General features: G+C 41.5%; 1 protein-coding gene across 1 annotated transcript in view; it reads right to left on the reverse strand.

Moving 5' to 3' along the window:
- Window positions 1–14,928, reverse strand: part of ADGRL4 (adhesion G protein-coupled receptor L4) — a 106,490-nt gene extending 91,562 nt beyond the window's left edge. Inside the window, exons 1-2 of the mRNA XM_065409842.1 lie at window positions 14,907–14,928; window positions 11,829–11,978 (exon numbers count right to left, since the gene is read on the reverse strand). Of these exons, the coding sequence (XP_065265914.1) occupies window positions 11,829–11,978; window positions 14,907–14,928 (172 nt within the window). The remainder of the gene's footprint in view (window positions 1–11,828; window positions 11,979–14,906) is intronic.
- Between the last annotated feature and the right edge of the window lie 2,392 nt (window positions 14,929–17,320).

Here is a 17,320-nt window from a genome sequence, read left to right on the forward strand (position 1 = left end):
TGAGGTTGTATGCACACCACCACCACCTCTGCCCAGTTCATTCCGGGGGAAAACTAAGAGCAAGTCCTCTAATGTTAAACTAGATAAGTTATGCAATGGGGACACAATAAATTGAACAGACCAGATCAGCCACACATAGAGAAATAATTTACATACCGGTACTTTATAGAAAACAGTAAGGTACCTGCACAAAAATGATATTCTCTTTCACATGTATAATTCTTTGGGATCCTACTTTAGCTAACACATTTTTTCTAAGCTCTCTGCTTAGCCACAAATACAACTGCGGTGACTAACAGTTGGCAAACTTTACTACTGTCTAAGTCTAGGTACTGGATCTAAACATCTAAAGGTAATGGAAATTATGCAAGCAATTCCTTCCCATTAAACCCCAGTATACATTTGATCTTTTAAGAAAGTGTTAAGTCTTACAACACAAGTAAAACAATAGCAATTTTATATTTCTTTACATTTTCTTGTTAGAAAGATAACTTCATATTTTTGTTCCAAATATTTTTCTAGGGAATATATTGCATGTAAATTCAATTTCATACATATCTGTATACACACACACATAGGTGTATACTCAAATATACACACATTAATACATACACACATGCTGGAAATACATACCTTCACTTTATTTCAGACAAACAAACTAGTTATATGTATTTGTTACTTCTGGACCTTGGGACCGCTTTACTTTTGATACTAGAGATACCGATATAAAATCATATCTTTGGTAGACACAAAGTAGAGCAGACTCTAAGATAATACATTTACAGCTTCTTAAATGAATTTTCCCACATCCTCTACACATGTAATATGTTGATTGATTTTAGAGCCACAAAGCAGGATGAAAAGGATCTTTCTTAGAGAAAGGAAGTCAGCAACACTTGGCGAATGTTAAAGCACATTTTTAATTAAATAAACAAGTATTCATCCATATTTGGATAATCAACTTGAAGGTTTAGGAACATTTCTGAGAAGGGGAAACTAACGCTTTTCTATCACATCAGCTACCCACCTTTTTTTTAGCTCTATTCAGACGCTATCAGAAGCAATTTAGAAGAGTATAGGGATACGATTAAAGATGTGAAAAGAGGAAGTTTTGCTCCTTCTGGCCCATTCAGAAAATTTATTTACTGAACTTTACTCATGTTCAAAGCATGATTTCAAATGAAATAAAATACAAACAAAACAAACAAAAAAGGATTTTTTTCGGTCATCTGAGAGATACATAACTTGTAGAACATGTAAAATCTCACCATTTCTTCACAATAGCCTGTTTCATAGGACCCATTCACATTTTAAATATGCACCCTAGCCAAGAAACAACATGCCAAATTATTTTCAATTTGTTCAAATCCATCTGTCTACTGTTGTTTTGTGTGAAGATGAAATAATGACAAATACAACTGTTTAGGCCCCAATAATTATGTATGTAATAATAAATACTTAGTGCGTGTATAGTGCTTTTCATCCATAGATCTCAAAGTGCTTTTTCAAAAGTGGGTAAGTAATTGTGACCTTGGGAGCTCCTTAATGCCAACTGGCAGAGTACCCAACATACTGTAACTCATATCAGGCCTGACACTGTCCCCAGCACACTGTTGTCATAATATGTATCAGAAAGATGTCTTAGCAATCATACATAAACTGGTGACATGCTAGTCCCGAAAATCACTGTGCGATGTATGTAGGGGTTGCATACATTGGGGGGGGAAAGGATAGATCAGTGGTTTGAGCATTGGCCTGCTAAACCCAAGGTTGTGAGCTCAATCCTTGAGGAGGTCACTTAGGGATTTAGGGCAAAATCAGTACTTGGTCCTGCTAGTGAAGGCAGGGGGCTGGACTTGATGACCTTTCAAGGTCCCTTCCAATTCTAGGAGATAGGATATCTCCATTTATTTATACAGGGAGTTATATATGTGTGCTAGAAATATGTCCTTCAAATGTGGTTGAGAGGCAGTGCATTCATTAAGCCTATCCTAGACAAGGAATATGGTTTCCCCTTTCTGACTGGCCTGATAACAGGCAGAGGACAAAGTACATTTACATACAAGGTAAACAACCCCATCAAGCTACCAAGCAGGGAGAAGACAGTTTAACGATCATGCCAGGGGACAGAATCTGCATCCCAGGAAGCCCTGCTAGCCCTTGAGTCAGAGACAATGGACTTTGGGTAATATTAGCAAAAAGACGTTTTAGGAATCCATCACTTAGCGAACATGGGGAACAGCATCCTCTGAACCTGTGAAAGCTGGATCTCCTGGCCAGGAGGGCTAGGGCTGGTGGTAAATTGATGTAGGTAAGAAGATTGCTTAGACAAAGATTGTAACTTGCTAAACTTAAGTTTTAGTCTCTAGAAAATGTGTTTTGTTTTGTTTGTAACCATGACTATCTCTTTTTTCTCTTGCTTCATATCATTTATATCTCTGTTCTTTGTTAATAAATGTATTCTTAGTTTGACCATAAACTATCTCAGTGCTGTTATACTGAATTACTGTATGAGTTCTCAGCTAAGCTAACAGGCTGGTGTGCACTCTGCTCTTTGGAGGCAGTGAACTTAATAATTTCTGAGTATCTAGTGAGAGGGGACTGGGCACTGCACAGAGATGTCTCTGGGGACCTGGGGTTCATTGATCGTTGCCACGAAGGCAAGGTTTGACTGGCAGAGTCTTGAGGAGTATGCTGGTAAAGCAGACGGGCCAGTGTGGCAGGGAGCTGACACAGTCTAATCTCCAGCAAAGCTCACTTTTGCTGACACAGGGGGATAACACAGTGGCTGACAGTTCTGGGTGTCCTCAGCAGAACGTCACAGAGAGGTGAAGTGATTTGTCAAAGGTTAACCTGCAAGTCAGTGGCAGAACCAAGAATAGAACCAGGTCCAGTGACTGACTCCATGCCCTATCCACTATACCACTCTGCCTTTTGGTATGAGGACAGATATATGCACTTGGTTCTTTTTCAGATAATCTATCATCTGGATCCTTGTAGATATGTGGCTTATCCTGAAAGAATGAACCATAATTATATTTTAAAAAAACCTCATCCAATGAGTTGGATGACATACACTGAACAAAATTTTAAGATCCAGGCCGGCATCTTTGTTGGAATCCCACACGAGGGTCTTGCATTCCAACGTCCCTTTGCTTCACTGCCAGCTCTGTTCGTGTCAGATAGCACAGATTAAAACTAACATGAATTCTTAGTTACCTCATCCTGTTGGCGCCCAAGAACAGGGCCAGCAAAGATGTGGAGGTACGATGTAGTGGGCTCGCTCACACCACATGCACATCCATATCCACAATGAACATAGCATATCCTGGGTTTTCTTCTGATGTCTCCAGTCAGCCACTGAAGATGTTCAGATTGGGTTGGCTGCTTGGGAGAGCTGATAACGTGAGTGCAGTGTTTGTTATTTTTGTTTTTGTTTTTTGTGTAGGCAGAAATGCAAATAAATAAATACATTTGAAAAATCAGGTTTATGCAGAAGGTCATACTTTGGACATCTCAGCCCTGACAGCATCACTTTAAATAAGACACAACTAGATAATTTGTCTTTTAAAGTGTTGGCCTTTTAGATAGGTAAATATAGCATCCTCCATCAAAGTATCTCATGTTACAATTATTAATAAACAAAGCCTCACATAGCACCTTGGGAAAGGAAATATGATTATTCACGTCACAGCTGGGAAAATGAAACAATGTTGGATAACACGCCCAAGATCAGAGGCACGAAACATTTCAACAAATATATTCTTTTCTATCCTGGATTTTCTTTTCAGATTTTATATTGCTCATCCGGAATCACATATTTTCTTTAGAGAGGAGCCAATAATATAGGACCCGCTCCTGAGCAAAACGGAAGCCTCTGTGACGGCTCATGTACAGAACTCTTCAGGAGAAGTTGTGGCTACCTAAATCAGCACCATGTCTACGTCTGCCCTTTTTCCAGGGGGCAGAAATAGACTCAGCCCAGGCATCCTGGCATGCTTTGAAAATGCTCTGAGCATGTGTAACCCACGCACCTGCTGGGTGTGTTGTTCTGTCCCATCTAGTGGCACCGAGACCATTTAGAGAGAGAGATTAATGAGTCTGCTCTACAGCCTTAGCTAAGAGCCATCTGGCTTTTAGCTCATGCGGTAGAGGCTCATGCACTAAGCTCCAGAGAGCCCCCATTCAAACCCGGCCGCTGACAACTAGGGACAGTCGGCATTACACATGCTCAGTATGCCTCAAGTTTGCTAATTAAACTAATGTTAGCCCATGTGGAGGAGAGGACTGGACACATCACCCCTTGGGACTCCTTCACAACTCCATGTTGCAGAGCTGTGCTTCAGGTCAGCCTTTCTAGCCTCCTGATCTGCAAGAAGGATTGACCTTCCTAGGTCAGCAAATTCCAGAAGATCCCTTACATTCTTTACTACATAAATTACAGAATTTTAATAGAAGCACAAAGAAAACTTGAACCACATCCGTGTGCTGTATACCAAAGCCAGGCACCTTATTCACAAGACTATGCACACACTTCACTCAGCTAGCCCCTTCTCCCAGAATGATGGTCAGTCTCCTAGGAGGACCCTACCTAATATGAATGTCACAGTCAGCCAATATTAATGCAAAGAAAAAAATAAAATTGCTTTCAATAGAAGCTAGGGTTGGAGTACAATGTGTCGGTACCAAGCTTTTCATGGCTTCAGATCTTCATGAACAACGGACTGAGGACTTGATACTGCAAACTCCTAGTCAAGTGAGCAGTCCTTGCCCATTGACCTCAGCATAAGTATTCATGTGAGGAACAGTTTGCAGGCTTGGGACTTTATTCACTTTCATCTTATTAACAGAAAGCCTGAGCTGCTGTAACAATGATGAGGAGGTGCAGTACCCAAATGGTGGCCTACAGAGGGCAGCACATGGGCTTACAGAGGGCAGGAGTACACACAATGCTGCTGGGGACCCAGGGTGAGTACACTCAGTGACAGCCCCTATTACATTTGTACAATTTCCTTCTTCACAGACCCACAGCCTCTGGCCAGTGCACAGGAAGTGTAGAATACTCTGAGTTGCGTGCATGGATGTCAGCAATGGTGCCTCCTACCTTTGCACTACTAGGACATGATCAATCACATGGCTAAAAGAACAGGAGTACTTGTGGCACCTTAGAGACTAACAAATTTATTAGAGCATAAGCTTTCGTGGGCTACAGCCCACTTCTTCGGATGCTGTAGCCCACGAAAGCTTATGCTCTAATAAATTTGTTAGTCTCTAAGGTGCCACAAGTACTCCTGTTCTTTTTGCGGATACAGACTAACACGGCTGCTACTCTGAAACCAATCACATGGCTGTATCCTGAGCAGGTGCATTGCGGGATGATGGAGCAAAAGGGTTTAATAGATTTCAAGGCCAGGAGAGACCATTAGATGATCTAGTCTGATCTTATGCATAACACAGGCAAAATAATTTTGCCCCATTACCCCTATATTGAGCCTAATAACATGTGTCTGACTAACGCATATCATCTCCCAACAACTCTGCACTATGCTAAAGCTGCTGTAATTTGGCTTTTATGGTTTCTGGTTACTGATACCAGTGACATGGATTTAGAAGTGGGTGGACTGGATCCTTTGTGTCAGTGGTTTCAGACTTTTTGGTAAACATAGAAGTAAAAGCTTTGTGACATTTAATGATGCGTATCTGCTGCTAACAACAAAAATTATCCTTTGCTGGGCCAGCATTTAGACTAGACTGTTTGCTGCTAAAGACCATCTTTTTATAGAATAAAATGACTAGAGGCAATGGTTTTATAGGGCCATGATACTTTATAAGGAAATAATCTCTCTGGAAACCACACACCTATAGTATACCATTTAATGACCATAGGGACACTGATGAATCAAAACGAATTCAGTGACTGTCGTGAAGGCTGGATGGTGGAATAAGACAACATCACATTAGGGTGATAACCTGGTGTCTTGCAGGAGAGATCATCTTCAGATTTGACTAAAGCCATAAAGCCAGCACCGTGCTTCTCAATAAAACAAAACACATTAATAATATATCTACATTTGGATTTCCAGTAGGCTTTCGATTTGATTTAGCTGAATTTAGGTAAATTACCAACAATCTAACAGGGTTTCTGTATTTTGGTATAAAATATTACTTTACACAGGCTGTGATTCTAGAAAACTGATAAATATTACTCTATTGCATATTGGACAGAGAGACATGATTGTTTTTCAGAGCCCCGTGTCCTACTAAAGTTTAAAGTTGTCTTGATGGCATCATTCCCTTCTCGCTATGTCTGAAAAAATTGCATCTACTTTACAAATAAGATTGATTCATCTTTTAGAAGGCTAATTTTCAATGGACATTTAAAAGGAAATCTGAGGGGGATACTGTGTTCCTATTTTTCCTGCCTGCCTGCTTGGAACAAACAGCACTGCTTCATTTTCCTGCCATATTTTAGAAAGTTAAAGTAAACACGGTGATCACACTGTTTACTTAAATTTTCTGCAGTGTGCCAACAAAGCCGCAAATTGGCAGTCAGCATGCAAGAGGCAGCCAGTGTTGAAATGATAGAGCTGCTTGAGAAAGCTTAAACGGTGCCAGCTCATTTTTCTCTGTTTTAAAAATAAAAGATTGACTTCCATTAAGCTTCACTTCTGCACCCTGCTTTTCTCTAAAGGTCTGAAAGTTTTTTGGAATGGAGGAAGTCAGGATTACAAGCAACATGTAATTTACATGGCCAATTCTGTTCTTTTTAGCTTGTAAGGATGTTTTGTGTACAAAAGAAAAAGGTCACCCTTTTTATATAAAGAAAAGGATTTATGAAAGTGGCAGATATATTCTATTTATTTGTACAAAATCCACAGAAATCTTGCATGAAAGGAAGTTAATTCTCTGATAAATCAGTCCTATTTGGTTATATTTTTACTGTAATGCTAGCTTCATGCTTTACCTTAATGTTAGCTGTGCAAGTTCAATTACAGATGGAAGGAAATATGCAGCTAAAGCCACATGCATTATATTCAAAATATACTACTATATATGCCCCTAAAGCAAGCCCTAGAAGGAAAACTGTTACATTTTGTAAGGTCATTCTCTCTGCGTCATATTATAAATTGGGAGTTAGAGACACAGATCTTTTACAAGAAATAAGAGAAATGTAAGGTGCATTTGCAGCAATGTAGTGTAAAGTTTGAAAAAGTGACTCATCTGTAGTTTTCTGGAGGATTATATTCAGACAGAATTTATCACTGTGTAAATTATAATGCTAATATATAGAAGATGCCAGATCCAGCAAACAGTCATTCCCATAGCTATGCTCACTCCTACACATATTCCCACTGAAGACAATGGGACTAGCCATGGAAGTAACTGTTTGCAGGATTGGATGAAACCGTGCTTCCTGAAGATCCAAAACATGACCTAATTGAAAACGCCTGATATCTGGTGGGAAAAAATCCACACGGTTCTAAATGGATAATTACTTTAAAATCCATGATTTTGACACCAGGAAATTAAATTCATATATATATGTATCTTTATCTAGACACAGTGAGTCCAATAATTTTGTGTGCTCTGCAGTCACTTAGCCAGCTGGCAAAGAGAGGACAAATTAACTAACAAACCCCATTCCCTAAGGTATGCTGACATCAGTGATTCATGATTGATCAATGATAGTGCTAGGAAATAAGTAACAGGACTATATTGCCTTGTGCTCCACAATAAACTCAGAGGGAAATGTCTAAGTGTATCACATTGAAAAGACAGACTTGGCAGGAAAATAATTTTTACAAGTACTTAAAAGGTGTTACAAGCAACTGAGTGTAAAGAGACAAATTAAAACCACTTAGAAATAATTGAGTATGTCCCTTTAAATAAAGAGGGACAGTTTTATATAAACTGACTTGGAATTAAACTGACAACGGGTGTGTTTTGATGTTAAAAGCATTTTACAGAGAGAAAATCATATCATGAAGACAAAAATGGAGCTTGAACTTCTTTTTCAAAAGAAACAGCTACTGTGGTTTGGTTGGTTATCAACGGAAAGATGCAATACAGAGGAGAAGATAGGCTTACGCAGTGCAACATTATTCATGTTAATGACAGTAATTATGACTGTTACAACCTTTCTAAATAACAAAAAGGGCTAAAATTCTTACAAAATGGCATTATATGCACTATTTAGAAAAAATGCTTATGTTAATGCATGATTGATGGTCTGCTTTGAAGGTGACTGAATTATCATCATAAAAGCCTAAACTTATTAATTGAAGAGAAATGTGTAGCTTTCTCTGGAATACTAGAAACTTGTGCTGCATGCTTTATCTAGAACAATAAGATCTAATACATCATTAAACAACTGCAGCTTTGCTCTACATTTTTTAGCTTTAACCTAATTATGATGAGGTGTAGCTTGGACTATATTTTTAATCCTTTTTAGAGCCTATCCAATTAAAATGGAGTGAACTTGTTTATGCTATTATAAGAATACATACATTGTTAACAATGTTATGCATAACACAGCCTCTCTTTCAGGAAGAACACCCCACATATGAACTGCCCTATTAAGCTGGAGGGTAAGTGACTTTGGTGGTTTTAGAGGTAGTTTGTTATAGAAACTGTTGGTCTCACCTAACTGAGGCTTCTAAGGGTATGTCTACACAGCAAAGAAAAACCCACGGCTGGCCCATGCCAGCCGACTCAGGCTCAGGCTGTGGGGCTGTTTCATAGCCGTTTAGACTTCCGGGCTTGGGCTGGAGCCTGGGCTGTAGGACCATGCAGTGGGAGGATCCCAGAGCTCAGGCTCCAGCAAGAGACTGAAAGTCTCCATAGGAATGAAGCAGCCCTGCCACCTGGGGCCCACAAGCCTGAGTTGGCTGGCACAGGCCAGTCGCGGGCTTTTCTTTGCTGTGTAGACAAACCCAAACAGTCTTGATTTCCCTGTGATGCACCATGAATCTGCCTGGAAGCTGCCTTAATTGAACGCTTGTAGGAATTTGTTTTGAAGGATTCAGCTTCCTGACACTTAGGGCTTATCTACACTACCCGCCGGATTGGCGGGCAGCGATCGATCCAGTGTGGTTTGATTTATCGCGTCTATGCTGAGCACTCTCCCATCAACTCCGGTGCTCCACCAGAACGAGGAGCGCAAGCGGAGTCAACAGGAGAGCATCAGCTGTCGACTTACCGCAGTGAAGACACAGCGGTAAGTAGATCTAAGTATGTCGACTTCAGCTATGCTATTCACGTAGCTGAAGTTGCGTATCTTAGATCGACCCCGCGCAGTAGTGTAGACAAGCCTTTAGCATAACTCTATACAGCTAATCAACCCCGAGGCTTTGAGAATGACTGATACTTATTGGTTACCATTTACACCAGCTGCAGTTTAAGACAAAAGTATCTCTATGTCTTTGGAGGAGGGATTTTTTAAAAATAAACAAAATATAAACATTCAAAATACCTCAGACCTTGGGGAGGAAGGATAGTGAAAGAGGAGATAGGGATCTTTGCTGTGAATTTAATTGCTGACTCATAATTGCTCCTCACTCAAAAAATACCGAAGTGACACGATAAGGGGGCAGAAGGAAATGTGAGCTGCAAATAATATTAATTGAAATTCTTGGATTTTTTTCATTGAATAATGATTCACAAATAGAGGTCTTGATTCTGCAAACATGTATTGAGCATTGCAATCAATTAGATTAACTGATCTAGTGGATAGATCATTGGACTGGGATTCAGGTGACCTGGGTTTTTTGTCACTACAATTTTTCATTAATTGATCAGTTATATTTACACCTAAGTGTTCCCTAGACACATGCAGGGAAGGCAGCTTTCCCGGGCAAGCACCTTCAAGTTCTATGCTTTCATAAAAAGAAAGTAAATTTCTAACCTTTAGGCTTATGAACCTGAATCAAGGGCTCCCAAGTGCAGAGATGTTTTCTTTACTCTGCTCACAGCTAGCTCCAGTGCCTGTTTCTGCTCAGAGCTTTGCCAAGGTGCACTAGGGGAAGCTCTGACCAGAGTCTGGTTACTGTTCATGACTGCTATTAAAGACGTAGTGAGCAGCAGTGAAAACGGATAAGAATCAGGTCACAGTGCTGCAGCTGGGCATGGCTTGACGAGCAGCAGAGGCAGGCACTACAGCTCTTCATTGCAAAGGGCAACTCACAAATGAAGGCTGGGGGCAGGGCCGGCTCCAGGCACCAGCCGAGCAAGCTCATGCTTGGGGCGGCAGATTCTAAGGGGCGGCTTCCCTCCAATATATTTCTTTTTTCTTTTTTCTTGGTTTGCTGCTCCGGCCGCCCTGTAGGGGGCGGCGGCACGGAGGAGGGGAGCGCCCTGCTGGGAGCGGGCTGCACGCTTCATCTGCCCCAGACGGTGCCAGGTCTGTAGCAAGCCCAGCAGGGAAGCCCGTGTCCTTCCCTGCCCGCCGACCGGAGCGGCGCTGAGCCCTCCTGGCAGGTGGTGCGGTAGGATGGGCCGCGCGGCGAGCGCCCCGCTGAAGGAAGCCCTGGACGCCCCGCTTCTCTCTCTTCCCCTCCTCCCCCCCCCCACTAGCCGGGGCGCACACTCCACTGCCCGGGGCACATCTGCAGCGCTGGGAGTCTCCCTGCACCCGCGCTCCAGCCGCCCTGCACGGTTTGTTTGTTTTTGCTTGGGGCGGCAAAACAGCCAGAGCCGGCCTGGCTGGGGGAGAGGAAGAGTACAGAGACCACACTTGCAGCAGCCTGAAAGCAGAGAGAGGGATAGAGTAGCAGGACCTCCCTTTCTCTCCACATATGTTGCAGCAGCCCAGAATGCTGAGTAGAGATTGGGATGGGAGAGGGGAACAGAGCGAAAGAGAAATTCCTTAGCCCTTCCAGCAGCCAGAGGGATATGGCTGTAGGTGAGGGAAGCTTCAAAGTAATCAGATACCTATGAAAGATGGAGTCCACAAGAGACAGATTCCTGTTAGGCATCCCAGCATACTTCCCTTTCCAGCAGCTGGGGCGAAAGGGGGAACATTGGCTTATCAGTTATTAATATTAGGTGTCTAAAAAAGTTGCAAAGCCTTATGTGCAAGTGGATCGGTGTGAAGGAGTGTGGAAGTGGCAGTATTGCCTATCCAAGCTTCAAAAATACTGAGTCAGACCCCTCCAAAGTCATGTCGTGGGCTTAAAATGCATTAGATTGGCTTAAAATATTGTATTTGGGACTCTTTATATTTGTCTTCTGTTTTATTAGTCTTTAGAGTTCACTTTTTCAAGCTTTTCTCCATAGAAAGTTATTTTTTTTATTAAAGTTGAGATTCTCACATAATCACAGGGCTCCAGGATCTGGGGCTTTAGGAAAAAAACCATCAGATATCATGAGAGTTGGTAGCACTGAGGTGGGCAGCAGTGGAAAAAAGGCAGAAAATCAATGTAGATGATCTATATAACCATTCTTTCCATAAATTGTGTACTTCTATTCTTGTAATCTTTCCAGAGCAGTGGGGGGAGAGGAGGACAGAAGGAAAAACAGCTGAAAGTAACTTGGGGAAAATATATAATTATCTATCATAGGAAAGAAGAGACAGACAAAGTGGAATGAAGTCCAACTTGGTAATATGGTAAATTACATTAAAATATTAGATAGAAAGTTGATTGACAAGTTACAATGAAATACAGTACCCACTATTACTTTAAATTACCAGGGATAGTACTTCAGTTTTTTAACCTTGGTGGCATGTCAACATAGGTATTATTCTGGTTATAAATTTAGTCCTCAAGCTAATAGGTACTGGGTATATTTTTCATGCCCTGTAGCAATGTACATAGGTAAAATATGTTTACCGTGACAGGAAAGTATGCCATTTCCTGTGAATCCTGGGAAGCAATAGCAACCTTGTACTCCACCCTTAACTTCACACGCCGCATCTTTATGGCACGTCATGTTGCAGTTCGGAGAAGTGTAGCCATAGTCCAGCAGACTGGACACAAACACTGAAACAAATGTAAACCATGTTTGTTTGTTTCTAAAATGCATACTGAATTCTAAAATCAGATATGGGCAGGACATACCCAGCCAACTGGGGGCGTTCCAGCAATCAGACACATAGATGAACACAATATATTAGGGAAGAGTCAGCACAGCTTTTATAAAGGGAAATCATGTCTCACCAATCTACTAGAATTTGAGAATTCTAAACCCAAACACGTGGACAAGGGTAATCCAGTGGATATAGCGTACCCTGGACTTTCAGAAAGCCTTTGACAAGGTCCCTCACCAAAGGCTCTTTAGCAAAATGGGCAGTAATGGGATAAGAGGGAAGGTCCTCTCATGGATCAGTAACTGGTTAAAAGATAGGAAACAAAGGGTAGGAATAAATGGTCAGCTTTCACATTGAAGAGAGGTAAATAGCAGGGTCCCCAAAGAATCTATACCGGGACTACTGCTGTTCAACAAATTCATAAACGATCTGGAAAACAAGGTAAACAGTGAGGTGGCTAAGTTTGAAGATGATACAAAATTACTGAAGATATTTACGTTCAAAGCTGACTGTGAGGAGTTACAAAGGGATGGTACAAAACTGGGTGACTGGGTAGCAAAATAGCAGCTGACATTCAGTATTGATAAATGCAAAGTAATGCACATTGGAAAACATAATCCCAACTATACATATAAAATGATGGGGTCTAAATTTGCAGCTCCCATTCAAGAAAGTGGTCTTGGAGTCATCGTGGATCGTTCTCTGAAAACATCCGCTCAATGTGAAGAAGCAGTCAAAAAAGCTAACAATTATAGGAACCATTAGGAAAGGGATAGATAATAAAACAAAAAATCTTAATGCCACTATATAAATCCATGGTATGCCCACACCTGGAATACTATGTGCAGTTCTGGTTGCCCCATCTCAAAAAAGATATATTAGAAATGGAAAAGGTACAGAGAAGGGTAAAAATGATTAGGGTATTGAACAGCTCCCATAAGAGGAGAGATTAAAAGGACTAGGACCTGTTCAGCATAGAAAAGAGATGATTTAGGTATGGTAGAGTTCTATAAAATCATGAGTGGCATGGAGAAAGTGAATAAGGAAGTGTTATTTAGACCCTTCATATAACACAAAAACCAGGGATCACCCAATGAAATTAATAGACAGCAGGTTTAAAACAAACATAAGGAAGTACTTCTTCTCTCAATGAACAGTCAACCTGTGGAACTCATTGCCAGGGGATATTGTGAAGGCCAAAAGTATAACTGGGTTCAAAAAAGAATTAAGTAATTCCAAGGAGGATAGGTCCATCAATGGCTATTATTCAAGATGGTCAGGGACACAATCCCATGCTCTGGATGTTCCTAAACCTCTGACTACCAGAAGCTGGAACTGGAAAACAGTGTATGTATCACTCAATAAATTGCCCTGTTCTGTTCATTCCCTCTGAAGCACTTTGCACGAGCCACTGTCAGAAGACAGGACATGGGACTAGATAGAGCATTGGTCCAACCCAATATGGCCATTCTTATGTTTTTATGTAAACATTAAAGAGTATGGTATCACTGAAGTGGTACAAAGGATTGAAGCTCCAGGCCTGCAAAACTTACTCCATAAGACTACTTACATGCTCAAAATTCAGTATGCATTTAAGCCTTTGGAGGATTGGAACCTGTGTTCAACAAGCTTAAAATGATGATCAACATAAAAGGTACATAGTGGAGTGGGAAAAATCTTTGAAAGATTTTCAAAACTTTCTACTCCTTCCTATTGAAGATGCAGATACTTGCCTTTGTATCCAGGATTATGCATGGAGTGTAATCCAAACTACCCAACAATAACCAGGTGAAAAATACCAGTGAGAGTTCCCCAGATCAATTTTTAAACCATGTCTACCCATATCTAGTTAACACAGAACATAGTCACAATCTGAAAGAAGATTAAACTCCCCTGGAACAACATTTGTAGCATTATCATTTTAAAATTATTTTAAAGGAAGTCTTTTTAAATATCATGTCTGTGTTCCAAAACTGCTACCTTCTATTTTCTCCCACTAAATGATTCCTGAATTAAGAAGCTGCTTTCCCACTGTATAGTTTTCAACACAAAGAAAGACAGAAGAACGGCTGACTGAGGAAACTAACAGTTCACAAAAAATTATACATGCCCACATAAATATATATAATTAAGAAAACCAGGCAGCTAACACTGGAGGGAAAAAACATTTCCGACTTTGTACTTTACAAACCATTAGAAAGACATAAGGAAAGTTACAAAACATAAAGCCCCTTCTTGGTACTCCCTTCCCCTGCAGTTCTGCTTCTCTCTACCAAACTATCATGCTGAATACTTGCTAGCCTAGTGTTACAATTACAGCTTTCGCTGCCCCTGAAGAGTTCATTGAAAATTTGCTTTGCTGGACAAATAAAAATTTCATGAAAAATCTCAAAAAATTAAAAATTACATATTTGTTTAAAAACTATATACAAACCAAATCAATTCATTTCCTACCAAGTTTCATCTTCTTGCTCATTTATTTTTACTGTTCAGAGCATCTTTCAGATATCAGAAGCAAAAAAGCTAGAGGAGAAGTGAAGTCCAAGAACATCCCTAACCAAGACAATCAATAGCATTGGTTTTACAGAGGAGATTACAGAATGAAATAAATGCAAGCACTTGAGGGATTCAGAGAGTTAATACTTATGGCCTTTAAGATGTTGGGGTTACCCTGATGAGATGGGATAGTCAAATGCAGCAAGCAGCACTAACCAGAGTTCTGGGAAACTTTTAATCACTGTTACCCATGAGTTTTCCCCTCAGCTGCCACTGACTCCATCCCATGCCTAGCCCCTGCAAAGTTGTCCCCCAGTTTCATCTTTCCAACCCCCACCACTTCTTCCACCTGCCCCTCACTTATTTGCGAAGCAAAATCACCTACCTAGGAGAGGGAGTAGTTTCATTGGTGGTGCTGCTATGCAGTGCTTGGTGTTGAGTCCCTGTGTAATAGAAGAACCTGCCCTGCCTTAGAATGTATGAGCATGTGCGAAGTGTCTGCACACGCCCATTAGGAATGTGAAACCCCAGTGAAGCTGCTGGCCTTACCCTGCCCTTTACCCCGAGCCTCATTCCCCCCCCCCCCAAAAAAATACTCCCTTAGTGACTCAGGAGCTGGAGAGGGAGGGTAGAGAAGGAGAGGAACCGATCTGCAGGGGAAGATAAGGAGCAGATGAGAGAGCACAGGGGAATAAGCAGGCAGCAGGGGTAGGTATGGAGGGGATGTTGGAGTAGATCAGGGGGTGAGTAGGCTAGAAGAGTAGTTTGAGGGGCTCAGAGGGCAGTGGAGCGATGGAGAAGCAGATTGTCACTGTGAGGCGGTGGTGCAACAGATGGTGGGGGTGGAGGGTGGCAGGCCAGATGCGGAACAGATCAGTGGCAGGGAGGGTGGAGGCAGTTTAGGTAGTGGAGGGGGGCGGGGTGGAGCAGACCAGGGACTGGGAGGGTAGCAGTCGCAGAGTGTAGAGAGGGACGGGCAGTGGTGCAGATTGGAGCAGGGGAATACTGGACAAATCATAGAGGATGGGAGGAACAGACAGACAGAGGGGTGCACAGGGTTGATAAGCAGCTCAGAAGCTGCTGCATGCCTCCCCTGGCTGTTCCCTGTCAGAGCCCTAACACCTATCTCTGAGAGAAGACTCCCACTGCCTGTAGTTGTTCTTGTCCCTATTGCTTTCCTCATTTTGAGGGAGGTCCTAATTGCTGCCAGGCTCTGTCACTTTAAGGATAACAGCCTGAGAAAAAGTACAGGAAATCCACTGAACTCTGCTTTGTGAGGAAAACAAAGACATGGAGACAGGGAGGAAGGAGGCAGGAAGGCAAATACATGGCTGGGAATGTCAGGAGTAGAAGGAGCCAGCATTTCTAAGGATTTATGTGACTGAAGCAGAAAGTTATGCAGCAAGGCATATTCAGGAAGGTTGATTCAGCAAAGCACTTAGACACATGTTTACTGCTGATTGTCATAATCCCATTCCTAGTCAGCAAAGGGAGTGAATCAACAGGATTTAAGCCTGTGCTTAAAATTAAACATGTGCTTAAATCCTTTGCTGAATCAAGGCCTAAGCACACAAGGAAGGATGGATTATTCCAACTAGGAAGATGGTTATACAGCAGGCATCCTTTTTCTCCCTGGAAATTCATGATATCTTGTACTGAAATGGTCACTGGTCTCTTGTCTCCAGCTTCTAGTTAAAAAAGGCAGGCCAACACAGGAAATGTACCAGGCAGGCTAGGATACTGTCATCATCCCAGCTCAGACAGTATTGCTGAGCTACCTTGGACTAGGGTGACCAGATGTCCCGATTTTATAGGGACAGTTCTGATATTCGGGGCTTTTTCTTGCATAGGCGCCTAATACCCCTCACTCCCGTCCCGATTTTGCACACTTTCTATCTGATCACCCTACCTTGGACCCAGGCATAGAGATTAGAATCAAAGAAGGTTGGACCATAGGTTGGAATGGTAACTTCTGATGAATGGCATTGGATGTGCAGAGAGCATAAGGGAGATAGATGCTAAAAGCAGAACAGAAGGTATAGGTTGTGAGGGAACTGAAAATGATATGAGGAACTCAGATCAGATTGAGTAGGCAATAGGGAGTCAGGGATTTAGGAATGTCTGAATGTGATCTTAATACTGGGAGATGTGGATTATTTTTGCAACAGAGAACTGGAAAAATTGCATGATGTGTCAATTGGATTCTGAAGAGAATAAGATTGCAATAATCAAGGATGATGGAAGGATTTCTGTGGTGAGAATGAAAAGGAAAGGAAAGATTTCAGAGACATTTTGGAGATTAAACCAGCTGGATTTACTGATAGTGTCTACCAGTATATGGGATAAGGAGTAGATTGTCACATAAGAAGAGAAAAGTAGGTGAAACACACAAGAATATAGACACTTGCAAAATCTTCACTGTCGTAGTTTTCAAAATCTGTTGAGGAAAAAATTGGTGAGATGTCAAAAATATTAAATCAATATATGCATGATCATGTCTATAGACAGAGAGGGGCAGGGGCGTGTGTACACATACATACACATCCCTGTGCATTTGAAAAGGACATTCAAATAAATGATGTCAGAAGGTGACATGGAATGTCAGTGCTGAAAAATCTCTTCCACTTCCCAACAAATAAAGAAACAAACATAAATGATTCATGACAACATGGTAAAGAAAACATATACCTTCGTTTTTATAATCCACATGAGGCTCAATGCGGCTCTGGTTCTTGCCCTGCTCCTGGGACAGTGTAGTTTACTCAGGCTGGATTTCCCATGCTGATCTTGTTGGTAGGC

This window comes from Emys orbicularis, chromosome 8, assembly GCF_028017835.1.
Source record: "Emys orbicularis isolate rEmyOrb1 chromosome 8, rEmyOrb1.hap1, whole genome shotgun sequence".
NCBI classification, from domain to species: Eukaryota; Metazoa; Chordata; order Testudines; family Emydidae; genus Emys; species Emys orbicularis.